At 38.3% G+C, this 18,544-nt stretch overlaps 1 protein-coding gene across 1 annotated transcript in view; it reads right to left on the bottom strand.

Annotated features, from left to right (window-relative positions):
- Positions 1-18,544, bottom strand: part of LOC146005500 (uncharacterized) — a 37,864-nt gene that overhangs the window by 5,105 nt on the left and 14,215 nt on the right. The window contains exons 4-7 of the mRNA XM_083144745.1: positions 13,417-13,527; positions 7,310-7,405; positions 3,764-3,880; positions 44-157 (exon numbers count right to left, since the gene is read on the bottom strand). Coding sequence (XP_083000871.1) covers positions 44-157; positions 3,764-3,880; positions 7,310-7,405; positions 13,417-13,527 — 438 coding nt within the window. The remainder of the gene's footprint in view (positions 1-43; positions 158-3,763; positions 3,881-7,309; positions 7,406-13,416; positions 13,528-18,544) is intronic.

The following is an 18,544-nucleotide window of genomic DNA, read 5'->3' as shown; positions in this document are numbered from 1 at the left end:
ATATTTATTGATAAAGCCTATCTACAGTACTGGTTTAACTCACCTGTTGTTGACTAGGCACTGCCTGCTGTGCTTGTGTGTAGAGATTATTTCCCCATTGATAGTTACATGTATTCCTTCTGGCAGTATTTTCATAAGGTGGGGGAGCCAAAGGTACCTAAAAAGTATGTTACATTATTTTAAAAACTTGAATAGATATTGTAGTTAACTTCTTAGCTCACAGACAGCTATCCAATCTCTTGAACCAACTGAGACGCTGCTGCAGTTTGGCTGCAGTCAAGGGATCGGATACCTGCTTAGAGCATCAGCTTTATTTTTTTCTGAAGGTACATCAAATACAGTGAATTGTACATGGGAATACACAACATGAGTAATAAACAGAATCTCTGGAATGTGGCACACCCATCGATGGAGTCAAGCTACAAAAGAGTTGCACCCCATTCAAACATAAACACAATAAGGCTCCTAAGGCTGCCAAAAACTCAGCCTGAAAAGTTGGCCTAGGAGAACCAGTCTCCGAATGAAAGAGCAGTTTACCATTCTCTGTCACAGTTGCAAGCGCTGAAGAAGTAGCATCAGAAAATGCTACAAAAGGAGGTGAAGTGAAAATGGAGACTCTGCTATGGTCAACAGTAAGTGAACAGCCCACAGAGAAGCATCCTGAAATAGGGTGAAAGTTAAAGGGTGTGTAATGGACTTGGTGGGGACCACCCAGGTCATGAATTTCACCAAAACCTGATGGACCCTGCAAAAGCATAAGACACATGTAGAAATGGAGCAGAGCAGGGTTAGATATTTTGACAACACTGTGACACACTGAGTGGCGAGAGACACTGTTCCCAAGTAAAGGACCTTGGTCACACGGTATAACACAGACTTCGATAGGTTCAGGTGAATGCTGTCACTTTGGACCTGGGTTGCAATGTCTTGCAAATTAGCAGGAGGTCCAACAAACAGAATGTCATCATAATAGACCAACACTAAAACTTCATGTTACACTGTGAGGGACTGCATATATTTGCAAGTGGATTTCTGCATGTAATAGGGGGGGCCCCGTCCATCCCATAGGCAGACAGGTAAACTGGAAGAGATGCTCACCACACTTAACACCGAAGTATTGTTTGGTCACTCGTGCCAAAGGCACGTGGCAAAAACCTACCATTCAAGTCAAGTTTCAGTAAGTGGGTAAAGTTTGAAGGAAGCTCCTGAAGTTTACACAGAGTGGGAAGGTGGAAGTTGGGACTCAGGTACTCCCCACCTGGTGGTTGCATGACCTTGTAGGTGGTGGTGGGGCTTGCATACTCTGATGATCCACTAGGCTATACCAGCAGTAGCATAGCTACTGGTAGGGTCTCTCATGCTGGGCAGGTAGTGGTGAAGAGTCACACTAAGAAGCAACCTACTGGTCAACGGCTCCAATGGCGGAAGAAGATGGATGTCCATCTCGACAAAGGAGGAGGTGGAAGAACCAGGAACTTGATCCATCTGGCCAGGGTTACGGTGAAGACCTCAACGGCAACTATTGTGGAGAAGGAAACCTTCAGAATGGCATAGCAGGCGAAAGAGCCACTTATTCTCATCGACTATAAATATGAGAAAAGTCCACTGTCTTGTGGAGAGGAGGGATCCTCAAAAACTAGGGGAAAATACACCGATAGAAAATTAGCCTGCTTGGAGGCTTAGGTGGCAGCCCCATCACCAAGATTGGGTGCTGTGGGCCAATAACCTACACACTTTAAATCACAATATTAGAGAAACATCAACAAGAGGAAGCCAAACTGATTTTAAGATGATGACATTTGGCCTGAAAAGAATAACGAAAATTGGAATATGGAATGTAAGAACTCTGTGGAGAGTGGAAAACTATGATATCCTAGGAATGAGTAAAATCAGATGGTCAGAGTTTGGAGAGATGAAGGAATTACATTCATTCTGTATTCTGGAAGACCTGAGGGTGAAGGGGTGAGCCGTGATGGTGTGAGTATATTGATGGACAAGGAGGCAAGAAGCAGCCTTACTCAATGGTATCCAATGTCTGTGAGGATAATTGTGGCACATTTCAAAAATAATATCAGAAACATTGTTATTATACAGTGTTACGCACCCATAGAAGCAGCAGAACCTGAAGATAAACAATTGCTGAATGACACAATAAAGGAGCAAAAAAAGGAAGGATATCATAATAGTTGGAGGAGATTTAAATGCAAAAGTGTGGCAGGACAAGGAAAGGCTTTGAACATGTCACGAGTAAACATGGCTTAGGAGAGCGAAATGAGAATGGAGAACCTTTTGTGTACTTCTGTGCTAATGGACGAAGGTGGCGACAAGATGTAAGAAACAAGAGAGGTGCAGACATTGGGAGTGATCATCATTTGGTAGTAGTTAACTTTAAAATAAAAATTCAAGCACAGAAGAAGAGAATGGAACAGACAAGAAAGCAGTATGATGTTAAAAAGTTGAAGGATAAGAATCTCCAGGAAACATTCAGGATTGAACTGAGAAATCAATTCCAATTATTAACTGATGTAAATGAGGAAAATGAAACCATTGAAAGATAATGGACAAAATTCCAATCTGTATTCACAGAAGTAACTGAAAAGGTTCTGGACTTTCAGGATGAAAGGATGAAAGACTGGATGACTGAGTATACCTGGGAAGAGAGTAAAGAGCGAAAAATAATTAAGGAGGCAATGAATTCAAGCAGGACAAGGGCAAGGAAGGCAGAATTGCAAACAAAGTATACAGAGAAGGATCGAGAAGTAAAGAGTAATGTTCATAGGGATCAAAGAAATTGGGTTGGCAATCTGTCCCAACAGGCGAAGAAACCCGAAAAAATAAGAAATCTTAAAGAACTATACAACATCACAAAAGTTCTGTCAAGGAAACAGATGCAGATAAATGGACCAGTGAGAAATAAAAATGGGGATTGAATAGCAGACTAGAAGACCTTGATTTTGCAGATGATTTGTGCTTCTTGTCTGAAGCACATGGTGATATGCAAACAAAACTAGCAGATTTGATAGAAAGTGCAAAGAAAGTAGGAGTTGTGATTAACTCCAAGAAGACCAAGGCACTGAGGATTAACTCCACAAAAACAAACCTGTTTAGTATTGGTGAAGAGATGTGGATGGCTTTACTTACCTGGGTAGTGAGGTGGGGCAAAAGATGGAGGGGCTGCACAGAATGTTTCTCAACGTATCCAAAAAGCAAACTGCACCTTTGTGAGGCTCTATCCAATATGGAAAAACAAGAATATATCTATGAAGACCAAAATTCGTATTTTTCGAAGTAATGTTATGTCTGTGCTGTTATATGGGTCTGAGACATGGAAGGTAACAAAAACTGTTACCTATAAACTACAGACCATCAATCGCTGCCTGAGAAAAAAATTAAATATATTTTGGACGGAAGTAATTCAAAACCAAGAACTTTGGAGAAAGACTAGAGAAACCGAGGTGTCCATACAGATAAAGTGGCTGAAATGGAATTGGATAGGGCATACATTGAGGAAGGAAAATGAGGCTGTTGAGAGAGAGGCATTAAACTGGAACCTGCAGAGAAGAAGGAAAAGAGGAGGCTTGGACAGACATGGCGAAGACTTGTTCACACTGAGGCATTGGAGGAAGAAAAGAGCTGGAATGCAGTGAAGAGAATTGCCATTAGTAGGACCAGGTGGAGATGCTATGCTGATGCCCTAAGTTCCACAGGGAACAACAGGAATTAAGCCAAGTAAGTCAAGTCTACAGTACTGGTATTAACTCACCTGTTGTTGACTAGGCACTGCATGCTGTGCTTGTGTGTAGAGATTATTTCCCCACTGATAGTTACATGTATTCCTTCTGGCAGCTGTGCTTTCATAAGGTGGGGGAGCCAAAGGTACCTAAAAAGTATGTTATATTATTTTAAAAACTTGAATAGATATTGTAATTAACTTTCGTATACTACAAGTAGAGATTCTTGGGTTGCAAATGTACTAATTCATCATGAATTATTTATGGAAGATGAATACAATATTAAAACATAACAGTTGCTAAGATTTCCCTGCTGAAAATTTCTACTTTTTTCAAATGCATTCTACCATGTATTATGGAATGTACTGAAAACCAATTGTAGGTCTACTGTACAAATAATGACTATATACTCCCTATACATCTATAAGGCTATAATGTTTGTTCTAAATACTGGAAGCATGACTAAAAATAACCAATTACACAACCACAATACAAGGGGGAAAGATAATTATTACCAGAACCGACAGACTCAATATCTCAAAACAATCACCAATGAATGCCGGGAAAATATTCTACAATCAGCTGCCTCATGACATAAAACTGATATCTCCAGAAGATAAACAAATACAAACAAAAAAATATTTGACAGAGAGAGCTCTCTCTAGTATGAGAGAATTCATGGAACAAGACAATACAAGGCCAATGTACTAAACAATTTGTATTTTAATTGCATTCTTATTTCAATCATGCAACAATAATAATGTGTTTTTATTTTTATTGTAATGTAATGAAATGTATTTTTCAATTTTTACTTTGGTGTAGTGATGTAATGTACTACACAATGTTTCTTATTTTTTGTTATGATGTACTAAACTAATTATTATTTCATAATGTATCTTGACGTTTTTCATGCCCTTTTAATCAATGGTCAACAGAAGAAAAGAAAATTCAAATTCAATTCAAATTCAAATACTGTACACAATGTGAATAATAATACATAATACTTGCTACAATATGTTATAAAATCATTTTATTGACTGCAGGAATAGATAGTTGACACCATATATTCAGTGATTTAGAAGTGCATTGGAAAAACAGTACATGAACTGAATTTCTAAAGAGTACTACTGAAGTCAGATATACACAGTATCTAAATGAATAAGTTAATATAACTCTTTCTTAAGAAATAACTCAATCTTAAAGCAGTTAGTAGTTTGAATACATGATCGTATCAGCCATTTTCATTATTTCAGCATGGAATTTTCAGTTATTATTATGTCTGTGTAATGTAGTTATAGAAATTAGCAATCTTTTGACAGAGTTTGCTTGTTGGTTTCTCAAGCATATGACAACATGGATAAGAAGGAAAGATAGTTACTATCAGAGACATACTAAATATCTCAAAACAATCACCAATGAATGCAGGGAAAATACCCGGTGGAGGCACAAGTGGTTCGGATTCCACTTTAAACTGTAGGTCCAGTCCCGATTAGCCTTACTGTGCATAAAGTGGACTTAAAACACTAAATCAAACCAAACCAATGCAGGGAAAATATTCTACAGCACGCTGGCTCATAACATAAAACTACTAACTCTCCAAAATAAACAAATATGAACAATGAAAAACTTCTTGACAGAGAAAGCTCTTTAGAATCTTGCAGAATGCATGGAAGATGGCAATGTAACTTTGAAATGTGTACAATTGACATTTTTAATCTTTGAACACTTTACATGTAATTCTCATAAAAGAGGCACAGGGCATCCTAGATGCCTGATATTCCAATGTAACAACAATTTTTTTTTTTCATTTTTATTTTACGAGGCACATCGAGAAAGTAAGTTTCCCTATTTTTTAAAAAAAAAACCAACACAGTTTCAGGAAACCATTTATTGGCAACAGGTACAGCAAAGGTTCAACTATTTTTCAACATAGCAACCACCAGAATTAAGACACTTGTCGTATCGTGGTATCAACTTTTGGATCCCACTGTCGTAGAACTCTTCCGCCTGTGAATGGAACCAGCGTGCGACAGATGTCTTCAGCTCTTCGTCGTTGCCAAAACGCTCACCGGAGGACAGGAATTTCTTGAGGTGCAAGAAAACGTGAAAATCGCTGGGAGCCAGATCAGGACTGTAAGGTGGATGATCAAACAACTACCAGCCAAATTCCATCAAAACAGCTGCTGTGTGCTGAGCCGTATCTGGACGAGCATTGTCATGGAGGAGCACAACACCTGCAGTAAGCATGCCACGCCTCTTGTTTTGAATGGCAGTTCGCAATTTCCTTAGTGTTTCACAGTAATGGCCAGCGTTCACCGTTTCACCTCTGGGGAGGAAGTCAATGAGCAAAATGCCCTTCCTGTCCCAAAACATGGTGCACATCACTTTCTGTACCGACAGCGTCTGTTTGAATTTCTTCTTGACCGGAGATCCACTATGCCGCCAATGCATTGACTGCTGCTTGGTTTCCGAGGTGAAGTGCGAAATCCATGTCTCATCGCCCCGTGACGATCCTGTCGAGGAAATCATCGCCGTCATCATGGTACCGTTGCAGGAATGTCAGTGCTGCTCCTGAACGTTTCATTTTGTATTCAGGTGTCAGGTTTTTCGGCACCCACCTGGCACCCACTTTTTTGAACAGCAGGCGCTGCGTGACAATCTCATGCAACACGGATCGCGAAATCTGCGGAAAAAGGCTACTCAACTCCGTAATCGTGAAGCGATGGTTCTCTATGATGCGCTGCCGCACCAGCTCAACCAGATCATCAGTGATGAGGGATGGACGCCCACTGCGCTCTTCATCATGGACACTTTGACGACCTTCCGAATACTGCCGACACCAGCAACGCACCATTTGCTTACTCATAATGTTCGGCCCATAGACCTCACAGAGCTGACAATGAATGTCAATTGGCGCAATGCTTTGGGCATTCAGGAACTTTATCACTGACCGAACCTTGCATGCAGCGGGAAAAGGAATACAAGCTTCCATTTCGGACCACTGCTGCCTCGCTACTGGCATGCGGCGGGAGAAGGAATATGAGCTTCCACTTCGGACCACTGCTGCCTTGCTACTGGCGCCAGGCGGGATCTGTCCACCTGGCATATGATTGATACGTCTTAGCTCTGCTGCGCATGCACAATTTACATTGTTCATTATGTTTACTTTCGCGGGAAAAAATAAGGAAACTTACTTTCTGGATGCGCCTCGTAGTTTTAATGATGTGATACAAATGTACTAATGAATGTGTATTTTGTGTTTTGTTTTTATACTGTATCAACTATATACTACTCTGTATCTTGACATTTTCCATACCCTCTTAATCAAGGGTGTTTGGAAGAAAATAAAAAATTATAAAAAAATATATAACCATATTATTTCATTCGTTTGATATTTTGTTGCATATTAACAGATACATTGTGATTGCTAGGTTTTTACTTGCAAAAATATGAACATTGGTTAGTATTGCTACAATAACATGGGGATGAAAGTTTTGGCATATTTTTCCCATCAACTGGTAAGGTCAGGAGTTACTTAAGAATAATTATGTGTCTCTATGAAATTAAAATTAAGTCACCTGTTGCTGAATTTGTACTTGTTGTTCCTGAATGCAAGTATGCAAACCTGGGCTTGGTGCAGCAGCCATACAATAAGGTGGAGGTGCCAATGGTGTCTGAAAAAGAATGTTACTTCTCTTTATCAAATTATAAATTAATATCAAAATAACTTAGTTATTTAGCTGTAAGTTCTAATAAACTCAATTAAAATGAATTACTTATGGGTAGTCAATAAATTACTAACATTCGCCTATCAAAGTAGGGAACAGTTTTTTCTAGTAACCTTTAATTAAAGATTTTCTGATAATGTATTGTTGTAACTCCTTTTTTGGTTGGAGATAATAACTGTGACTTAATGAGGATAATACTAAGAACCCTGATATACTCACCACTGAAAGGTCCACTCTGTTCTAAGAACCAGGGATGTCGTTAGGGGGGGGGGGGCAGGGGGGCATGGGCCCTCACAAACGTCTACATGGCTCGGTAAATTTGTCTGCATATTATACTGGAAATTTGACTTTGGTGATAAATAGTGCATAATAGTTCTTCAGTAAATTTTACTTACTGTTTGAAACACTGCTCTTGAATTGTTCTCCTCCAGCATGACATGCAAGCAAGGCATTTCTTTCTACCCCTCACTTCCTGATCCTTCTTCGTCCAATACAAAAATAGATGCATTGGAAGAAGTTTTATGGCCCAGGGAAATCTGAAACCTTTTGAAAATGCACTTTCTCTCCCTGCCACCAGTTAAGTGATAACAGCTGTCCATATTCCCTTGAGAGATCACAATCACTCGTTCCAAGATTCTTTGAAAACATGGATTAAGGATACCCTGCTAGAACTCCGTGGGTTAATTTTTTTATGGTTCAGCAAGGATATCCCTTTGTCCTCCTCCGTAGTCGAGCTGGTTAAGGCGTTCACTCGTCTTGAGATCGTTCGCTGCGGGACGGCGTAGGTTCGAATCCGGCTCTGGTCGGAATTTATTCGGCCTACGTATAGGGACGGTGGTAACCCACCATCGTGAGGAAATTGGGAAGCTCCGAGTGAGTGAGCGCAACCTGATCGAGAAGACCTGCAATGGCTGGGGGCTCATTGGGCTGATCCCCCAACACTCCAATACTGGTCTAAGATCTCCACGCTACAACAGGTGACGGAGGAACAGTGTGGGAGGGAGACCAGCAGTCGGTAGGTAAGCCAAGGCCCTCACGGGCTGTAGAGCTATGGGTTATTATTATTATTATAAGGATATCCCTTGCTTTTGAAATGACAAGAGACGACACTCTTGACAGCAACGAGACAAACCAGACATACTATTTGTTCCTTTTCCTGCACAGGGATGACTGAGGAAGGTGCCACTTTAGGCAGTTATTTTAGGTTCATGCACAAGCCATGGGGGTTGGAGTTTTATTGCTTCCACTGAGGCACTGTAATAAGCCTTTGTAATGTACCGACTTCTCATCCTTCCTCAGAAAGTTTCTACTCATTTTCCAAGAAACCTCTCCCGCTTGTTATCCCATTTTGGACAATTGTTGACTGTCCGCTGTGAAACAGGGATTTGGCGTTCTTCAAGTAATTCGTGGTTATATAGTTTCTGTAAACGTGAGAGGGTAGAATCACATAGTATATGTGATATTGTTTTCGTACATCGCAAGTGAAAAGTCAAGTGCGAAGCGGCCACATATGGAAACAATGGATCAGGATCGACCACATTCACCAGCACATTGAAGTTACTCCTGATAAAGTCGTGGACAATTTTACAAAGAAACATTGTCAATGTTTGCATTGCATCTCCTCTACTTGTAAGGTAAGTTCTGAAAATATTATTTATTGTGTGTGAAGGTAGTATTTTTCTACACTATTTATCATCAATTTTCTTCTTCAACTATCCACTAAATTTTTCAATTTTTGTGAAATTTGTCACAAAATTGTGTGTTCTACAAGAGGCTGTGACCACAATACACCGTATCACCTTGGAAAAAGGGGTGCCAGGTTCGATGCTGGTACCATTTACATTATATTCCACATTAGATGACTAGCTAGAACTTCATTATGGCCTCTTTTCATTTTCGTGTGATTATCATTCCTCTCTCTTTTATATCAAAACCTAGTCAGTGGATGCAACATCCAAGAATATCCTCTATTTTTCAATCAAATTTACAAATGGAAGGACTATTAACATATTTTTCTTTGCAGCTCAAATCTGATATAACAGAAAAAATACATGGATATCTTAAGACATTATAGAATTTCTTATGTTACTCAAGACACTAATTAAGTTATCAGTTCATTCTACATTTAGATTCTCAAATAATGGATGTGGATTTTCAGAGTATATATCCGTCTCAAATGTTCTTATAAAACTGGGTCAAACTTTACAAATTTTGCCATAATTTCTACCAAAAAAAAATAAAGTAATAGTCCTACCCTTACCTATACCAAGGTGCTGGTGCAGCATACCACCAGAAAATTTACATATATATATATTGTATGTATACCGGGTGTCCCAAAATTTGCTTGACCAAGAAATAAATATTTGTATTTGAAAATATATGCAGCCATGATGCACCACAGATTCAATGTTTGCTGTTTGCTCTCCCTGAATAGATGCACAAATGTATATACAAAACATAATTGTTAATCCTTAATATTCTCTAGAATCCTGACTACGGCATTAGAGGAATGTCAGAATTAAGTGCATGGTGGCTAGAGAATTATGTCGAACAATACACTACAGGTAATGGGAATGAAAGAACCATGATGCACATAACTTGCACAGTACTTGTAGAACAAGTAATTACCACAATTGTGTGATTGTGTGTTGGTAGCACTGCAGAGAAGCAAAGCTGACAACGATGGTCGAGTTAGGCAGCTATGTGTTTGGCACTTGCAGCATGGTTGGAAATGAGTAAAAGACATTACTGTGACCCATTTTCGAAGTGGGTACTTGGTAGTTAAGATATATCGAGTTACTTCTGTTCCAATAACTGTATTTTGCAAAGTTTATGGATGTGAATTAGAGCTACGGAGAGTGGTGGTAGAAGTTTGTTTGATGAGACTAATATGGCCTGTAAATGATAAAAGTACAATTATTGTACTATGGTTTTGTGGAATAGAATTATTGTACCATATGCCACGTTTTTCCTGTACAGTGATAGAGTGTTTAGTCTACAAATGCTGCAGCTTTATGGGTGAAAGCAAGGAAGAAAGTGTTTGTTTTCCTGCTACAGTAAACTTTAGCGAAAATTTATATTTTAACAATTGTTACTATAGACGATGTTAAAGGCGAAGATACATGCACACTCATCTGGTTCCCCTCGAACATCTGGTTACACTGACGGTTCTATGGACGTTGATATGAAAGGGCAAAGTAGAGATTCTTTTACAAGGAAAAAGGGTACCAGCTGTGCAGCATATGGTTCCAGAGTTCGATAATGAACAATTTTATTGAGTCAAGTATCACTTCATAGGTTTCCAAAGGACATAGAGAGAATAAATACATGATAACTTGTATGTCTGTATATACCTGAACAAATAACTCTACAACATACCTTTAAATGTTCTTCGAGATACATGGATGATGTTATCTTCATAGCCAAAAGCAAAGAAACAACAGAAGAAATGTTTAGATTATTGAACAAAGGTCATGATAGGATAAAGTATACAAAAGAGGAAATGGACAATGGAAAGGTTGACTACTTGGATATAACCATGGAAGTAAAAGGGAAAGGACTTGAGACCAGGTGCACCATAAAAAGTTAGCTGGGAGAAAGTAACGGGTGTCCCAGAAGTCTTTCCCTGATTACAAACTTTATTCATATCCGCTATATGCAATGTAGAGATGTGAAAGTGGTGCCAAAATGTTGGAAAACTAACCAAGTTTTTTTGTTCCAGGTTTCAGTAACGTTGCTGTAGTGTAGCAGTGTCAGTGCTCAGGAAACCGAAAATGTTCACAAATCAGGAAAAGTCTCAGTGTGTCACAAGACCCGGTCACCAATAACAGTGCAGAGGAACTTTCAAACAACTTATGGAAAGATGCCGCCCGATGTCGAGAGCATTAAGTCGTGGTATGACAAGTTCAAGACCACAGAATCTGTTGCTGACTTACCGAGAAGTGGCTGAACCATCAACCTCAGAGATTTCAAACAACGTAAAATATCAGTCAAAAAGTTATCTTTATGATATCTTACACAAACGTTTATTTTTTCGTGCATGCAAAGTACAAATTGTACAGGCTTTGTTGCCTAATGATACCAGGGGACACACTGAGCTTTTTCCTGATTTGTGAACATTTCCGGTTTCCTGGGCCCTGACACTGCTACTCTACAGCCATGTTACTGAAACCTGGAACAAGAAAACTTGGTTAGTTTTCCAACATTTTGGCACCACTTTCACATCTCTACCTTGCATATAGTGAATATGAATAAAGTTTGTAATCAGGGAAAGACTTCTGGGACACCTGGTATATCCACAAGGAATCTGCACATGAAAGGAGAACCAAAGACAACATTTGGGAGAATTTTGTATGGAGAGCAATGAGATTATGCAACAACAAAGTAAGCTATGACAACAAAGTAAAGTGAATAATAGAGGCAGCACAGGAAAATGGATACAGAGCACGGGATATAATTCACATCATAAGAACAACAGAGAAGAAAATGAAAAAAGAGAGAAACAATAAGGACAAAGAAGAAGAAAATAAGGATGCATAGGGAGAGAAGAAGTATGCGAGTGTGCCATTCAGAAGAAAGATGGAGTAAAAGATAAAAAAACATCTATGAAAAGTGCGGACCACCAGAGCATCGACAAATGGTTCAATGAATACAAAGGAAAGAAGGAGAGTGATGAATTGGCAACGGTAGGGGTATATGAAGTAGAATGTGGCGGATGTACGAGCAAATACATAGGAGAGACAGGGAGAAGCATCAACAAGATAATTAAAGAACATAAGAGAGATATTAAAGAGGAAGTTCCAAGAACAGCATTCAGTGAGTTTGTGATTGACATATGGACAAAAGATGAAGAAAGTACAAATGAAAGAGAAGAGTGAAAATGAAATAGAGAGAAAAGTGGCAGAAACAAAGCACATATGCATAAACAGGGGAGAGAAAATGAACAAAAGCGAATGAATGAAATGAAATGGGTGGAACTGATAGAAAAGCATGTGGAAAGTAAGTTGGTTCAGTTTCCTGAGCCACCTTCAATTTTCTGCACAAAAATGGAAGATTTCAACTTGCCAGATGAGTTAAAGGAGAAAGGGAAGGTCAGTGCCACCAGAAGGAGGAGGGGAGGGAAGACAAGAAGAGTAGGTTACAGGATGGAGGAGAGGGGGGAAACAGGTGGAAAAACCAGTTTACATAGGAGGTAGTAAGGACACACAGTTATTCATTCCTGAGAAGTGTAGGAGGTTGTGTTATTATGTATATCTTGGTGTAGCTTGAAAAAGTTCTGGGAAACCAGAACGAAATGTCGCAGATAAAATAAAATGTAAACCACTAAAAACAATTGTGTTAGATTATTTTCCATACCTTTAAATATGAATTGATGAAATCTATGAACAACTTCTTGTCACACAACAAATATATATGGTTTAGTCTTAATTAAATCACCATTTTATTGTGAAGCATTCGGAACAACAAATTATTATATTTCGTTTATAGCCCACTTCCGTATGATCAAGTGTATGAGATTATGCAAGGTTGTAGAAAAGATAGACGAGTAATTAGACTATAATTAGTGCTGCCATCTACCCTAGGCTTTGAAAATGTACAATGCAAGTCGAACTATTGTAGAACACTTTAAATGTATCACTGCACTTTCGTTATTCTTAAAGGAGGAACGTTGTTTTTTAATAATCTGCACTGCAGTTGCTCATCCAAAGGATTCAACAAGTTCACTCCTTCATGGTAAAACTTGAACAAATACTTTTCTTGCCTATTGTCAGTCTGTGGTGCAATCGTCACACAACTGATGAAAACATGTGCTCATTTCTTACTTCGTATACTTGTGAACTGTACTGCAAACAACAGGGACTGACCTAAACTTGAAGTTCCGAGGGAACCAATGTTTATGTTTATATTTTTAACATGGTATATAGGTTGTGAAAAACAGTCAATTGGTATTCACTTACCTGCTGTTGAAGAGGCACTTGCTGATGCTGTGTCTGCCTGAGAGAATTGTTATCCCAGGTAATCAATAGAGAAGATCTTGTTCTATCATTGGATGGAGGTGCCAAATGTACCTGAAGAAGAAAGTTAGGACATTTTATCAAACTGTAATTGTCACATGCCAGCTAAAGCCATACTTAGTGCTAAAAGTAGGGTGGATACAGTAGAGAAGGGTTCCTGTGGAATGGGCACCACAGTCACCTGAGTTCAACCTGATGGATCCTCACATTGCGAAAATAATTCAAGGAAACATGTTGAAATGTTGAGACTGGTGGCCAACATGATGAACAAATTTTTCATTAAGGAAATGTGAGGTTAAGCTAGGTGCTCAACAGATCCAGAATGAATTCACAACTCTGACAGAAAACACACTGCAAATACAAGTTCCTCATGCTAGTGAGCAACAAGTATAAAAACGAACCAGCCATGTCAGAGTAAATTAAATATGACTTGTAAAGGATGCACTCTTTTGTGCAAGTCTGAAACTGGTACTAGGCCTAGAAGATTGCACGTCACCAATGATGTGTGTCTATGCATAAATTACGTATCTATTAATTGATTGATTGCTTGAATAAGTGTATTTTATGTTTCTTCTCTGTCACTTTTGGCTAATAGCAACAATGAGGATGAGTGATTATGCAATGGATTTTATAAAGGGACACACATACACAAAGAACACTCATCGAACCTGGGACTGGGACCCCCGGCAGCATAGTACTCAATGCTAACACCAGTAAACCTTGTTTCCATGATATGAAAAACTCAATATGCTGACTAAGGCAAAATTTAATTCATATTAAAACATAAACTAAACGTAAAGTTTCAACCTTCTAGCAAGGTCTTTTCAGACTCTGTACCAAGAACAAATGAAACAAGGTACAAAACAGAAAGATATATATATACAAAAAAATCACTCCCCTCCAGACACAAGATTATTAGAAAGTTGTTTAACTGGAACATTCCTTTCCAGGTGTTCCAGCAGGTGGCCTTCTCCTGTCAACTGTTGTTTCAGCTGACAGGCGATTTAGATAAACATTTCCTTTCATCTGGAAAATGGTTGGACTCTTTATCTCACACTCTTTTTCCTTATCCTTTCCTTCTTTATTCCTCTTCCATCTTCTCTCCTTTTTCGCTCTTTTCCTTTCCATTCCAACTCCATCGTGTCTTCTTCCCCTTTCTGCTCTATTTCCTTGGCCTCCTTCCATTTCTCACTAGTACTCTCTTCTCCCTTCATATCTGCTTAGCCTCATCCCACTCTATGTCATGTCCTGTTTATCTCAAGTGCTTAAATTTCGCATTTCTCTCTCTCTCTCTCTCTCTCTCTCTCTCTCTTATGTCGTACATCATGCCTATGACCTTTCAACCTGTCTTTCAGCCTCTTTTTCATTTCTCCTATGTACACACTCTGACATTCTTTACACTTCACTTCGTAGATAATCCCTTCCTCTTCCTCTTCTTTGTTTTAATTTTTCTTGTTTGCATTCTTCTTATTGAAGTGTTAGTAAGACAGCAAGAAAGCAGATCAGTGAGGAACAGTGTAAAAGTGGTGGAACTCATAAAAGGACTTAAGTTGAATGGGATGAAGATGACAATGTTTAGCTTAGATGTGAAAAGTATGTTCCCAAGCATCAAGAGGGGACACGTATTCGACATTGTTAAAAAAAGAGAATGGGACAAGAAATTATAGGAGAATGGGACAGTGAAAGGGTAGTGAAGGTGCTGGAAACCATTTGGAATAATGGTTACAGTAAAATGGGGGATACAATAATGTTAATGAGTGAAGGACTGAATATAGTCTCTAGCCTAAGCCCAGCATTGCCTGAATTTGTTATGAATGAATGGGAAAAGAAAGTGGTCGAAAAAGGAGGTGACAAAATAATTCTGTTTTGCAGATATGTGGACGATTGTTTTGCCATATGGAAGGGAACAAAGAGGCAGCTCGACATATTTGACAAAGAAATACAAGATGAAGAAAGAGGGATATTGCTGTAACTCGAAATAGAAGTTGAAGACAAGATAAGCTACCTAGATATATTAATGAAAAGGAAGAGAGGACAAGAAATTGAAACCCCTTGGCATCAGAAGAACTGTGCAACAGGGGTATTCTACCACAAAAGAAGTGATGTAAGTAAGGTGACAAAAATAAATTTTATAAAGGATATGGAGGACAGAATCAAGAAAATATGCACAAAAGAATGTGAAAAAGAAGGCAAAATAAATAGCCTATGGAAACAGCTGGAAAATAATGGCTATGAGAAGGAGAATAGACTGGACATAAACAGAAGAAGGAAGAAAAGTGGCAAGGAAGAAATGGAAGAGAAAGAATAAGAGGAAGAGAAAGGAAAAGAAAGGTGGTTTGGTATAAGGAGTATGGGGAAGACCACAGAAAAGATATTGCAAAGTGCTTAGGAAAGCGGGCATTAAAACTTACAGGAAGGGAGGGAGAAGCATCTTAAGAATAGCAAAGAATGCAAACAAGAAAAAGGAAAACAAAGAAGAGGAAGAGGAAGGAAATTATCTATGAAGTGAAATGTAAAGGAATGTCAGAGTGTGTACAAAGGAGAAACGAAAAAGAGGCTGAAAGACAGGTTGAAAGAACATAAGGATGATGTACGACTGAAGAGAGAGAGAAATGCGATATTTTAGCACATGAGAGAAACAGGACATGACATGATATTCTTCTTCCAGTTTAATCTAAATAATTTCCAAGAGTGGGATGAGGCTAAGCAGATAGGAAGGGAGAAGAGAATACTAGTGAGAAAATGGAAGGAAGCCAAGGAAATAGAGAAGAAAGGGGAAGAAGACACAATGAACTGGAATGGGCGGACTGAAGATAAACAAAGAATGGAAGAAGGTGTTAGGAAGAGTGGAAAGGACAAGAGCGAAAGAGGAGAGAAGAAGGAAGAGGAATAAATAAAGAAAGAATATCGAAAAAGAGCATGAGATAAAGAGTCCAACCACTTTCCAGATGAAAGGAAATGTTTATCTAAATCGCCTGTCAGGTGAAACAACAGTTGACAAGGGAAGGCCACCTGCTGGAACACTTTGAACTTTCTAATAATCTTGTGTCTAAATTGGAGTGATTTTTTTGTATATATATATCTTAATGTTTTGCACCTTGTTTCATTTGTACTTGGTACAGAGTCTGAAGAAGACCTTACTAGAAGGTTGAAACATTACTTTTAGTTCATGTTTTAATATAAAATAAATTCTGCTTTAGTCAGCATATTGAGTTTTTCACACAATGCTAACCACTCCACAGAGATCCATGATTGTATACAATAATATGTGTAGACAATGTAATATATGTGAAATAGGATTATCCTAGTTTTCAATTGTTCACGAAATTTGGAAAGTATATTGGACTCTAATTTATAATTATCAGAGTTATATAATGTTCTTTTATATCATATTTATAAAATTTCATTTTTGATTGTAAGTAGACTTCATAGCAAAAAGTACCTGCCATGCATTCTCTTATTGAATGTCATGCCCTTTAGCTCAAGCTTCAGCATCTCGATGGTACTTGAGGATACTAAAGAGTACTCCTGTGCAGTGCAAGCTTTCTCCGCCTCCCCAAACTGCACAAATGTGATTGACGAAGCCTCCTGCCTAACAATTTCCCCTTTTATTCTCCTCTTATAAACCTTCAGTAATAGTGTTCACTACGCAGTCAACACATACATGCAAGAGTGTACTTCCACAATTACAATACGTTGTATCAACTATGAATTTCATCCACAGAAGCTAATGCTTTAGCTTTAGCTTGTATTTCGACCATATTGTTCTGTGTCATCTGCTGCCAGGGATATTGTATAATCCTGAAAAATTCTGTAAAATACACTCATTTAATATATATATATATATATATATATATATATATATATATATATATGTATATATATTGCCAAAATTGCATGTGGTTTCACTTGCTTACATGTAAGCATGTAAGAATTGTAATGTGACTTTTGAATGAAAACATGCATTTGCATACAAACCCCGAGTTTCATCATGCTACAGTCAGTGCTGACCACTCTGGACATTACATTAACATCTATATATAGTTTGCACATTATTTGCATTGCAAATATTTTGTTGATTACAGACCATTAAGTAGTTGGTTTTGTATTGTATCTCTTGCAAGAATTGTGAGTTTGCAGGCCTCTATCTGTGAGGGAACGAAACTTGGCTATTACAGTGAGAGAAATCTGGCAGGGTGCTGTCCTCCCACACTAATGTGCTTTATGTCCCTGTGAACATTCTCTGGTGAGGCCTGGCAAGGGGCGATGCAAGGCAGCTGGGGAGAATAACATGCAGGAGAGGACAAGGTCTCAAATCCCACCCCCTTGCTAAAGCTGCCCTCTCTGCCCAGAGAACCGTGAACAATGGCAAGATAAGATAAGGATGCTAACAAAAGAAGAAAATATACCAACAATTTGAGAAATAATCCATAATCTTATTCACTTATGAGATAAGCTTAGAGCAATACATAATGTAATTTTCAATGAGGAAAAAGTAAATTATCTGTAAGTGAAAAAATACAAACTCTTGTTTGATTTATCTTGTTTTGTGTCACTTTTTTTACGCTTTTGGCTAATCGCGAATATGAGGATCAATGATGATATGATGAAATTGATTAATAGACACTCACAAAACTGCTAAATCAGGCTGGGATTTGAATCAGGATCCCTGGCATCATTGTGCACTGTGCTAAACCACTCCACCTTGGAAGTCGGCTACTGATTTTTGTTACTTGCAAAGTTATCACACATATACATGGTTTTTATTTTTATATGTGTTCAGTGGAAAGTACATTGGATTACAATGATGTAGTCTACATCATGTACATCTAAAATACTTGTTTTGATTAGCAAATTACTAAAAATTCCTGAAAATGTGGTAAAGTTGTCTACTAATTTCCCTATTGTATTATTTCCTTCTTTTAAGCTAGAAAACGCTGTGGTTAACTGCTAGCATTAAACTTCTTCCATCTTTCATGATACTTGTAATACTGTTTAATAATAGATGCTACTAACGTGTAAAACAATATATTTGATATAAAAACGAATATCACAATTTATCATGATGGCT

Source organism: Lepisma saccharinum, chromosome 23 (genome assembly GCF_977018435.1).
Source record: "Lepisma saccharinum chromosome 23, izLepSacc3.1, whole genome shotgun sequence".
NCBI classification, from domain to species: Eukaryota; Metazoa; Arthropoda; class Insecta; order Zygentoma; family Lepismatidae; genus Lepisma; species Lepisma saccharinum.
Note: the sequence above shows the minus strand (reverse complement) of the source record. Positions and strands in the feature narration are given on the sequence as shown.